Below are 12841 nucleotides of genomic sequence, written 5' to 3'. Positions count from 1 at the left end.
TACATAAGAGACCTTTTGAATATTTGAGTTTGATGAAAGTCTCAGTAATATGTTGTAATTCTGGATCTAGAAATTCTTTACTGCATATACGAAATGCTCTGAGGAAGAAACCCATTATAATACCTGTTTTAGTTCTGTCATCATGTCCTGAGTAGAGGTGTATATAGTCTTCTTTATTGGTGGGTTTCCGGTATACTGAAAATTTCACATTTTTATCTATTCTATGAATAATTGTGTCTAAGGTAATTTTCCGTTATTTTCATTTTCTGCATTAAATTGTATATTTTCTTTTACACTGTTTATTCTCATGATTTTTTTGTTAATGTCGTTATACTTAGGTACAATTGCGAGTATGTCATCAACATACCTAAACCATTTACTATTCCTACCCATTTTAGTCATGTATTCTTCTGTTTCGAGTATTTCCATGTATAAATTTGCTAACACTGCAGAAAGGGGACTACCCATAGCGAGGCCAGAATGTTGTCTGTGTAGATCTTCATTTTTCAAATTATTTACTACTCGTTCAACAGCATTTAGAGCGCCTTTTATTGATACTCGAGTATATAAAGAGGTGACATCGTAGCTGGCTAGTTTCTTGTTATTGAAATCTAAAACTTTTAATCTGTTAATTAGATCCGAAGAATTTCGTAGATGTACATCACTAATAGTTCCTAAAGTATTGGATAAAGGTTTAGCTAAACATTTGGCTAACTTATGAGGTGCACTATTGATTCACTACATAATGTACTTGGTCTTGTAGATTCTCTATTGCTTCTTGTAAGTAAGCTCTGGCCGCATTTCCAAACAGGTGTTTTGTGTTTCTTAGTTGTTCCGGTGCTGATTTTGGGAGAACTTGCTCTTCTAGGCAATCTTTGAGAAATTGTCCGCGTAGTGTATAACTTTCCATTTGTCGTCTTCTGTTGTATTCTCTCCATATATCCTCTCTTCTATCACCTTTCGACATGTTGACTATATTATGACAAATAAGATTAAAGGTGAAAGAAGTAGACAAGGAGTAATGGGAGAATTTCACGTGAAATTCTCCCATTACTCCTCGTCTACTTCTTTCACCTTCAATCTTATTTGTCATTTATATATATATATATATATATATATATATATATATATATATAATATATATTATATATATATATATATATATATATATATTGTCCTTGGATGGATGGAGTAAAAAGAAAAGAACTAAGGACTATAAAAATAAAAGCTGATGTGTTAGCGTGGTATGATAGTATATCATACAATTATTATTGTATATTGTACTGGTTAGTTGCTTATTTTGGTAATTACATGTTTTCCCCCTCTTTATAGAATTGTCATATATTTTGTTGTTGTTTTATTATTTATTGTAATGTGTAATCATTGTGTATATTGTAATGATATTGGATATCGCAAATGCAATGTATGTCTGTTCGCGCCAAATTGGCAGCATGGCGTCAGTTGGGAGCCATCTCTCTTTGTATTCACACGCATTAGTTGTCAGTGGTATCAGAGATTACAGTGTACTTCCCACTATTTGACTTTCATTTCTTGTAGCCACCCGGTACACTGTCCGTGGTATGAGGGGTGTGAAGACCTTCATCTAGTGAAGACAGAGGTGCTTCAATGGAATGTTTTCTTGTCCCCAGCTTCTAGATGTCTGACCCAAGCCATTCCCGGCCATCGGCTTTCTGTCTCGGTGAGGGCCTCTGACTAGTAGCATCGCTCTCAAACACTTGCTCATCCTCGCTAAATGTTCTTTTCTTGAGGGGATTAATGGTCGTCTTCCTGTCGTTCCCATGTGAACGTCGTTGGGTTTCTCCGCTCCTGTCTGCGGATGCTCTTCAAATTAACCCTGCGTGGCACATGGCTTCTTTGCTTTGTACTTTTTCTTGTGAGTACTCCTCGGAAAGGCTCGAGACTGAAATACGGGGAAAGAGATCAAGGTACTTGCACTCCGATACTACACGGGAGATAAAGGCGTTGGTTGTTCTGGTGGAGGATCTTATGGTTTTGCGAAGATAAGAAATCGAGGCGAGACTGAACGAAGGATCCTGTTTGTACAAAGGGGATTGGAAGGCATGGTGGGACGGGGGAATGGAACATGATCTATAACAGTTACTTATGTCCACTTTTACCCCAGATTACCAGTTTGATTTGGCTTGAAAAAGATAATTTTCTGCTCATATATGTTTTCTACGTTTGATACATGGGATCACTTCTTAATCGTGTTTACATCTGTTTGTCCAGAAAACAGTCAAGTAGTTTTACTGCATATGAAGGTAGAAAAAACCAACAACTTTGTACTTTTATCTTGGTCATTCAGACAACATGTTAAGATAACTTGGAGAAAAGGTAGTGGCACATTTGTAAATAATCACGAAGAACCCACAGTCGAAATAAAAGGAAACTTAGAAGAAAGTATAACTTCTATATTTCGGCTAATAGCTATAGCCCTCTTCAGGAAAGTACAGGTTACAAGAATTTGCAGAGACATAAGTACAATTGAGATATGAGTAGAAGTAGAACACGCAGAGCTAAAAACAGGACAATCCTTCGTGCAGGGCGGAGTCAGAGATGAGGGGATGTGTGGGTAGAGGTGTGAGGTCAGAAGGGAAGCGGGGTCAAGATTGGTGAGGGAGCGGGGTCAGGAGGGTGAAAATTCTTAACCAAACGGCTCACAGCTAGCCGTGAGATTATGTCCGGGGACCATTGACCTTTGGAGATGTTCAAGTTCGGACATTCTTCGATTAAGGCGGATTCAACAATTTTTCCTCTAAAGCTACAGTTGGACTTAAACAAAATTTTGGCCTTGTCCCAGTCAAAGTTATACTTTCTTTTAAGTTTCCTTTTATTCCGACTGTGGGATCTTCATGATTATCTTAAGATAAATGCATCATATATATGTACTAGTGTAAGGCCTCCTTGAAAGTAAGAAGACGATTGAAAACTAGACCTTCTTGTTATAATCCTCCTTTTCGAATAACCATGTATTATTATTAATCATTACTACAATTAGGATAGATATTTCTGTCATTAGGCTTAGCTATTTTCTTTATATTTAGAGGGAATTTTGCTGGCAGACGCAGGAACAAGTGATTTTACCTGATGGCGTGACCAACCGTCGACCTCGAGTCATCGTTTTTGAACACGCATTTAGAACTCGCGTCGAGTTCAAGGAGTGCAGTCTTCTAGGAGAAAAATGAGTTATTCAAACCGTGCGCTGTGGTGTGTGCAACCATTGTATATTTTCCTGTGTAATAATCTACTCTGATACATATATTCTAAATATTCTAAACTATAAGGCCTCCACAGTTTCATTCAAACGAACTCTATATTGTTGTGGACTTCTGAATGTCCCTGAAACTCAAAATTCTGGCAAGATGCGAATCAGATGACTCGTATCACCAACATCGGAGAGCGTCGCTTCAATCACACGATGATGCAATTCCCTACGATATTCTGATTTAGCTTCCATGCAGCTATCCTCTCTATTCTAATCAGCTTTTAGCAGGCTCAGTCCACTTGAGCCAGCCCTGAGTTTTGTGGGCTTTCTCATCGTCTCCACCAAGGTTTGCCTCTGTGAGTAGGATCAATATCAGGGAGGCGTGCCATATGCCCACATAATCAAAGCTGATGTTCACAAATCATGCTAGATTAGGCCTTGACTTAACCCCACGGAGCAGTCGTTCTTTTGACGCAAATTCATATCAGTGGCAACTCAATAGACATCCTAAGGTACCTGGTACCGAAGACGGCGAGACACCTCTTCAAATCAGTATTCATTGACCAGAAATCACATGGATCCGCAGATCCCACAACACCACACGATCCATTAAACTATTACTGACTTGCCGAGCGTGATCCCAGGCCTCTGGAACTTTAGTAAATAAATGCAAACCACGGAGATATACGGATGGGTGAGGTATATATACGTCTTCGGGTCACTTGCAAATAAGATTTTAACCCAACTAGATAAAAGACAAGAACTCGTGAACCCTCGATCCTTCTTCCAGTAGTCAACACCCCCTACATTGGTAACCTTACGGAGTGACCACATGAACCCTTCACCCATTGCTGCCACCCCCATCAACGCTCCGATTATCCTAACTCGAGGTGCTGGAAATCGCCCCCTATCACCCGAAGCCGACGGAACCAGCAGGAGCATCGACACGCTCCGACAGATGTGGCTCCTCCAAACGTCGTTTCCTCGTCGACACCGACGCTTGCACTTCCGTATTCTATGCCTCCACAGAAGAATCCCGAGCCCCCAAGGACGTTGACGTGAGGCTCACTGCCGCCAACGACACCACCATCACCACTTCCGAGTGGAAGCCCCATAACCTCACGTTCGAGAGTCACCAGGACCCATAGAGCAACATCCTGGTAGACATCAGGACACCCCCTCATCGCTGCTGACTTTCTCGGTTATCACAGATTACTGCTCGAAGTTGCTAACAATCGCCTGGACTGCGCAACAGTATCCGTCAAGAAGCTACTACAAATCGCACCACAGCCGACCACGGCCGCTGCCACCAAAGCCGTGTATTTCTAACCAGCAATTGAATCCAGGTAAAAGAAAACCATTGCTCCTGCATGTAACATTGTATTTTCGTTCACATATTCTCTATGTAGACCTTACATGACTATAATACTGTTGTCAAGATTCGTGGTAATTGTGCACGTGTACATAGACACCTGAATACGCACATATGCACGTTTACATATCTACAAAATATGCTCTATGCATATATGCTCACCCTCTTAAGTACGATAGCATATCATTAGACAGGTCACAGAAAAACATGAACATGGATAGATAGGCAATGCAAACAATGGGAGGATGTGCCGGATAGCAAAGAATACATTATGTTGGGAAGAAGAATGGAGGAAGTGAAGAGGAAGCTCGAATGAGGGAGACGAGGTAAGGGTAGAGGAAGGAGAACGAAGTAATGCAGTAACCGAGTGCTTGTAGATTGTGGTTAGGAGAGAAGAAGAGACCAGTGACTGTTCATGCTGCGATGGAGTGGGGGAAAGACTGCAAACATGAAGGACGACCATTGTGCAGTGGAGATAGGATAGTCAGTAAGGAGTGAGGTATGACAGGCGTTGATAAGATAGGTAAGGAGAAATAGTGGAAATGAAAAAGAGAAGATAAACAAAACGACAGTACCAGTGCTGTGCACCTATGACTCCATGCACTTCCACCGATACGCAACATTAAGTGCGTCCATTATCGGCGGTGCAAGCTCTGACCTTGGTCATAGAATTCGGCTGTACACCAGGCAGCGCCCACATCACCCGCGATACACATCACTGATGTGATGGAATCGGCCAGTGAGAAGAAGGGGCTCGTTTGCAGAACTTACAGTGTCGCATACACTACCATAGTACCGGGAGTGGCTACTGCTCGATTGTAGGAGGTAGCTACACACTTGCATATCATATATCTATCATGTGGCTGTGTATATGTGTACACAAACACACACACACACACACACAAATCAAACACTACCACATACACACACACAATCTTTGCATCCCACTACAGTGGGAATATTTAAGAATAGTCATAGCTGCTTGCGTCTCCAAGTAGACACACACTCTATACTTAAAGTTATCTTTGGCATATATCTTGACTAAATTTGTTATAAATAGATATTCAATAAATTAACTAATATATAATTTGCCCTAGGCTGGGGTGAAGTAAAAAGGATAAAACTAAAGACTACAAAAATAAAAGCGGTCGGTGGTATGAAGGGTGCGGAGGCCATCATCTGGCGATGACAGTGGAAGGTTTCCTTGTTCCCGTCCAGCGGGTTTCTGTTCTCGGGGAAGGCCTCTGACTAGTAGCATCGCCCAAGTGGTGGGCTCTCAAACACTTGCTCATCCTCGCCAAATGTTCTCTTCTTGAAGAGATTAAAGGTTTCGAAGATGACTAGGGACTGTTCGTGTCGCCATGTGACAACACTTGGGTGTTCCTATGAAAACGCCATTGGGGGTCTTAGCTCCTGGTTGCGGCTGGTGTCCAAATCAACCCTGCATGGCTGATGGCTTCTTTTCTTAGTAATTGTTCCTATGAGTTCTCCTCGAAAAGGCTCGAGAGTGAAGTGTGCGAAAAAAGAGATCAAGGTAATTATACTCCGAGACAAAGATGTTGATTGTTCAGGTGGAGGATCTTACGTTTTTTCCGAGACTGAGATACGTTTTTTGCCGAGACTGAGGAATATGATGGCAAGACCGAACAAAGGATCCTGTTGGTACAAAGAGGATTGGAAGACGTGGTGCGAAGGGGGGATGGAACAGCTTGATAGCAGGCGAAGGACCATGACGATGGACAGGAGGCAGGACGAAGGATTCACTTCAGGTGACGTGACGTATAGTCTGTTACTTATTACTTGCCCACACTGTGGATGAGCATCTTGTATTCCTCGGCTGCATCCTGGAGCAAGAGATCGTACAAGCATTGTTCGAAGACGTCGTTAGCGAAGCAGCCCCGTCTGTGGATACAAAGTAGTTTTCGGTGAGTGAAGTGAGTTCTAAGGTGGGGTGGAGTGAGAGGAAGGGCATGTGGAAAGAGCGGTCTTGTGGGAATGACGAAGAAATCCTTGTTGAGATGAGGAGAGAGGACTGGGCAGACAGTAGAGCAGACATGGGGGAGAAAGTGGGCCAAAGGGAGACTGTGGATAGAGAAAAGGAAGGAAGGAAGGGCAATCGAGGCTGCGGGATAGGCAACAGGACGGGGGAAGGAAATAGGTTATTGGAGACTACGAGGACGTTATGGGAGAAAGTGTGTTTGAAAAAATTGCAAGTTTAAACAGTGTCCAATAAAAGGTGCAGGGGGAAAGGCAAATGGAAAAGAGGGGGTTGAAGAGGGCAAGGGACAGGATGAGGAGGGGCTTGGAAATAGTGTTATCTAATCTTTTCTTAAAACAGCCAATTGTTTTAACGCTGACAAGATGTTTATTAGATCTATTCCATTAGTTAACCACTTTGTCGGTAAACCAGTTCTTGCCTATTTTCTTTTTAAACCTAAATTTGCCCAATTTAAGTCCATTACTACTAGTCCTGCCCTGCTACCTCAAAATAATGACCTTGCTTGCATCACCCTTGAAAACCTCTATTACATCACGACACACTCTTCGTCGTTCCAGAGAAAGTGCATTAAGGTGTCTAAGCCTGTCTTCGTAAGGTAAATTCCTTATACCTTGTATCATTTTGGTCAATGAGTTCTGTACTAATTCTAGTGCATTAACATCCATTCTATAGGATGGGGAACAAAACTATACCACAGAGTAAAAGATGGGTATGACTATTTTGTTATAGCCAGATAGAATTTAATGGTTACCTCTGGACTTATGTTTATAATCGTGATAGATATAAACCTTAATACCCAGTTAGTCCTATTGATGACACTAATGCACTGTTCCCTGAATTTAAGCTCCAGACTCACTAAACTCCAGAGTCCTTTTCTCATTCTCTTTTCTTTAATATGGTGTTATCTAATCTAAACCTGTTAGCTGAGTTGTTTAAGCCTACATTTAGCAAGGTACACTTTTAAATATCAAAGTCAATTTGCTATTTATCCGACCATGGAAACAATTGATCAAAGTCCTACTGCAGTATTCCAAGTCCTTACCCCGACCTTATATATCATCCTATTTTAGTGTCATCCGCAAACTTACTATTAACCCCATTGTTCGAGCCGTTTATACACATAATGAACAATAAGGGACCCAAAACCGAGCCCTTAGGAACTCCACTAGTAACACTACCCCATTTATTGAGGAAGGGGAAAGAGGCAAAGAATGTGTGCTAAAGCAAGAATGTACAAACAGAATAGAAATAATTCAAATCAAAAGAAATTAAATATCTGACTAAAAGTAGTAATATTAATGAAATTATATAAAATAAATATATATTTCAAACTAAAATATAAAATCAAAGGTGAAAATATATATAAATCAAGGCAAAGAAAAGTAAACAAATGTAGAGAAAAGATAAAATGATAAAAAATACAACTAAAAAGAAATAAATCCTTAACCAACCGAAAATTATTCAAATCCTTGGAGTTCTTTTGCTATGTTCATGTAAAGCTTAAAATCCAGTTTGAGGTCCATCACACACATATTGAACATTTCGGATCTAAAGCAGTCCCGGCTGTTTGGTAGTCACGTCAGGTCAGGAGAAAATAATAATAATGGTAAATTAAAAATGTGGTAAACTTGGCGGCATTAAACTTAAGAAAAATGACAAAATGTTTACTGTGTAAACAAAAGAATATGTTAATAACAAACATAAAAATCACAACAAAAAATAAATCTTTTGAAGTTGAAAGGTGTTCGTACAATGTATGTGAAAATAATTAGGATTTAGTACAAGCTATTGGGTCATTAAATGTGTGTGGTTGTGGCACAGAGGAGAGTAAAAGAGAAGATACTGGCACTATATTCTTGAGAAGGAAGTTGAATGTGTTAGCGTTAAATAAAAGTAAGTTGAAAGGGAGGGGTGTTTTTCAGTTTGGGAGTGTGGTGAGGAGAGTCAGGAGTGATGAAGGTATGGGGGAGGAGAGCATTGGCTCTACTAGTAAATGAGATGGGAAAGAGCGTGGTAGAGTGGAGGGGAGTGTCTTTGAGGCTGATGTGGGTGAAAGTGAAACTGGGATGGGAAGTGTAGGTTTTTGTGTGTGTGCATGCGGACCTGGTACTGAGAAGAGTGAAGAGGAAAGAGGTTTTCGGATTGATTTCAATGAGTCTTAGAGAGTTGTAGGAGGAGTATAAATGCAATGTTGGAGGATCTCAATGCTAGAGTAGGGGATGAGGTAATAGAAAGAAAATTGAGGGTGTCTGGTAAATCTTAGTGGAGACATAATATTGGAGATGTTTAGAAATGGGAGTGGGGTGGGTGGATGACTACCTCACTTATATGGGAAAGGAAGCCTATTGGTATATAGATAGATAGATAGGCAAACAAAAGGTGCCCAAAGGAACATCTTGTGAAAATGTATAATCAGCAACAAAAGTATTGCCAATTCTACACAGGAAGTAATAATGCGCAATTAATCTGTGACTGTGTCATTGCGTAAAGGAAAGAGCAGTGGTGATAGAATTTTTGGAGGTGGATTGAGACAGTGTTGGATGCAGTGGATAGAACGATGGCGAATACGTACCTGCACTCGACCTGGACGTAGGGTTTGCGGTAGAGATTGTAACAGTCGTCGCACACACGGTCGAGTTGTTTGTACATTTGCCGGTCGTAGGATCCCATACAAGTGGCGTCGAAGAGAGACCGCTTCGCCAGGCTGCGTCCCAATGGTTGCGGCGCCTGGAGTGCCCCAGGGGAGGGGGCAGCAGCTGCTGAAGTGTCCGTCAGAGCTTTCTCTAATCCAGAGAACCTGGTGGAGACGGTGCGACTCTGTACGTAGACTGACGCCGACAGGGTGAGCAGAACGGCTACAACGATTGACATCTGTAGTGGAAGGGAGTACAACAGGGAGATGAAAAGGGTGCCAATTTATCCCACAAAGGTGGAGAGATCTTGATTTTTTTTTTCTGTGTTTTGTATGCATCAACTCAACACAATATTGCTCCTAAAAGGCGGAGTCATGGAGATTTACAGATAGTCGTGGAAAATAAGAATAGAAGCTAGTACATATTAGTTTTCACCTATTAAATAATAATGATAATAGTGATAATAATAAATGTGACTCTAGTCAATATCCCATATGGAGTAGGGAGAAGTTGGTGTCAGAAGCATTGAGACGTGAAGGACAAACGACAGTGGAGTAGTATTAAGCAACATATCACAGGTTGGTAGCCCTGCCAGCCAGCGAAATATTGCATGCAGTAGAAACTATCATACATTCAGAAAAGACATCAGCGGGTGTTTGAATGTTTATAGTAGGCATCTGACCTCTTATGCATCAATGTCATATATCTATTTATCTATTTGTTTACGGGTTAATTATTATTCTGTTACAAAATCCAACTCGGTGCCAAAGGTGTGCACCTTGGACAACTTTAATAAAAACGCCTAAAGGGATTCTGGTAAAGGCAGGATCGACCAAGCAACTTACTGCCAGATTTGACTTTGTTCGTGAGATCTGAAATTGTCTATTACACCTCCATGTGGAACCGGATAGCTCAGGCTTCACGTGCTGAGGAGCTGAGTTTCTCTCTTAAACATGCGTAAGATGTGTGTGTGACTCGTGAAAGAATGCATATAAATATAATTGCACAATACTAAAGTGTACACGGTAACTCAGTCCTCTCCTCTACTCCTGTTCCTTCTCGAACTATGAACACGAAACTTTAGAATGAGACGGGCGATGTATTGGTTGAACCTGTGTAGGGGTACTCGTAGAATTTAATTCTCTCGTAGAAGACTAACCAACGTGATAACCACTTGAAAGAATTGAAATTCCATCTGTATGTCTGTCTCGAAGTGGGGTGAGGTCAGGTGATTGCATACACATAAACTGGCTCATACAAATGTACACTACAATGCACATTCCACTGTATACGTCCATATTCTGAGACATATGGTTAAAACAACACAAAACTATGCACCTAGATACAGACACACGCTGAAGGAAACGGACTTGCAAGTCGCCACAACCATTTGCACGCACAGTGTAAAACACGGACAAGGACACAAACAGACGCAGGTGCAAAGGCACTCGATGAAAGCACTCCACGATTATGACGAAAATCACAAATCACTGCATGACTAAGGATACACACTTTGGCACAAAAGTGAGAATGACAGGTGCGCACATACAGGTTACGGGCGGGAAGATCGTACCTGGTGATTGGCCATTGTATTGATGAAGGTAGAGTCGGAAATCTGGCGACGATCGGACGTTGATGCTGCTATGAGAGGTAGATGAGTAACACAGTCGGAGGTACAACGGATGACGTCAAGCGAGCACGGGTCCTAAGCCCTCGGGTAGGTGAGCGTCCTGTGCGTCTTTGGTTGCGAGCCACAGACTGAATGGAGAATCCACCGAAGCGGCTCGCTTTATACTCCTCGGCGGTGGCGTTGTGGAGGGAAAGGGGGATCTCCTGTCACGCTGCAATCACACAGAATGGATTTTTACGTCCTTTTTGTCATGGCCTTTAGTGTTCTTCCACTTTATTGATACCTACATTGCCTTTCTATGATATAGTAAACTCATGTCATATCCATAAACGCCTGGATGATGCTATTTTTTTTCCAGCGGAAACACTTCACAGTTTTTATTGCTGTGTGAAAAGCTCTTGCACTTTCATCTCCGTACGTCATCTTCCACGAATGAAACGCATTTCAGATTCAATCCTTTAGTAATGAAACACATCTCTAGTCAAGTGCACAATGACGTATACTGTGGTCCGACTATTGACTTCGGTATATATATTTTTTTCTTCTTTTTCATTTTTCTTTTTTCGTTTGTGCGCTGGTGGCGTAATAGGAAGCGTGTTTGTTTTCCATTGGATTGGTTGTGGGTTTGAATCCCGCACTTGTCTCCAATACCCGGCAGTGACCTTCCCCAAAAGTCGAAGCACATGATATGGCAGAGTTGACGGCCTTGGTCGCAGCTACGCGCCTCCTGGTGTAGGCTCCTCACCCTTCATCCGTCTCTTTATCATTCTGATATAAAACCAATTCCTTTAACTCGTTCTCTACTATTGTGTTCTTTACAGATTATGTGGTGCTGGTCTTAAACGTGATGTGCAGCCACGATTGTGGCTAGTATGTGACCTGCGGCCATGATTCTAGTTTGGCAGGTGATCCGCAGTAACGTTTCTGTCGCCACAATTTGGTCGAATCTGTGATCAGTGGCCAAGTCTTTGGTTTGCTGTGTTATCAGCAGCCACGATTCTGATTTAGTATGTGATCTGTAGCCACAGCTCTGATCCAAGATGTAAGTTACAGCCACAATTATGTTTAAGTATTTCATTTGCAGCCACGGTTCTGATCTAGTATGTGACCCGCAGTCACGGGATGCTACTTCTCGGGATGCATGAACTCTGTTGGTTACCTCTACCAGTGTGCTTGCCTATTATGTTTATTTCCATTATTTCCTATATCTGTACACTTCCCTCCATGAAGATTGCCAAATGTCACTTGAGTTTCTGCTACACGCCCTTACACCTTTAGAGCAAGGTGCAACGCTGGTTGTTACGTTCCAAGGGTGGTGTGGGGGGCGTCAGTACCTACCCCACGTCAGCGCTGTGACAAACTCACGAATCTCACACCACACACTTTAAATGTTAAGAGTGAGATAGACTAGTCTCCTCGTAAATTTGCTACACAAATTCAGCAGGAAAACCCTAATAGAATAGCCATAGTTGCTTGTGTCTTCAAATAGACCTACACTCTGTACTTAGAATTATCTTTGCCATATATTTTGACTAGATTTCTGTTATAAATAAACATTTTGTGACTAGAAGGATGTACATATATATATATATATATATATATATATATATATATATATATATATATATATATATATAAGATTGAAGGTGAAAGAAGTAGACGAGGAGTAATGGGAGAATTTCACGCCTTAACGTTTCGACCCACAGGGTCTTGATCACAAAGCTAACAACTCAAACGTAACAGGATATTTTATACACGGACGGGTCATCTTATGGGACGCTTCGGAGAGCTTGTTATTTTATTTGCGTATTCCTTTATTATTAATAAGCTTGTGTCTTTTGCTAAACATATAAAGCCTTCTCTATGGTTAATGTTGTTATTAGTGTTGATATATGCTGCCTCAATTGTCTTCCTTAGTTTCTTGGATGATCCTTTATTTAATACGGTTGTGTTGTTCCAGTCTGGAAGGTGACCATGTTTA

The 12841-nt window shown here is 41.3% G+C and overlaps 1 protein-coding gene across 1 annotated transcript; it reads right to left on the bottom strand.

The window, feature by feature from the left end:
- Positions 1-4590: 4590 nt before the first annotated feature.
- On the bottom strand, positions 4591-10977 carry LOC143040077 (molt-inhibiting hormone-like). The gene is made up of 3 exons (XM_076210738.1): positions 10804-10977; positions 9170-9468; positions 4591-6500 (listed from the first exon to the last, which is right to left on the bottom strand). The coding sequence occupies exons 1-3, from the start codon at positions 10816-10818 to the stop codon at positions 6395-6397; spliced, it is 420 nt and encodes a 139-aa protein (XP_076066853.1). The 5' UTR covers positions 10819-10977; the 3' UTR covers positions 4591-6394.
- Between the last annotated feature and the right edge of the window lie 1864 nt (positions 10978-12841).

The sequence above is a fragment of the Oratosquilla oratoria genome, chromosome 27 (assembly GCF_046742065.1).
Source record: "Oratosquilla oratoria isolate Oo_2021 chromosome 27, ASM4674206v1, whole genome shotgun sequence".
In the NCBI taxonomy this organism is placed as follows: domain Eukaryota; kingdom Metazoa; phylum Arthropoda; class Malacostraca; order Stomatopoda; family Squillidae; genus Oratosquilla; species Oratosquilla oratoria.
The sequence above is the reverse complement of the archived record's forward strand: the minus strand, read 5'-3'. Positions and strand labels throughout refer to the sequence as shown.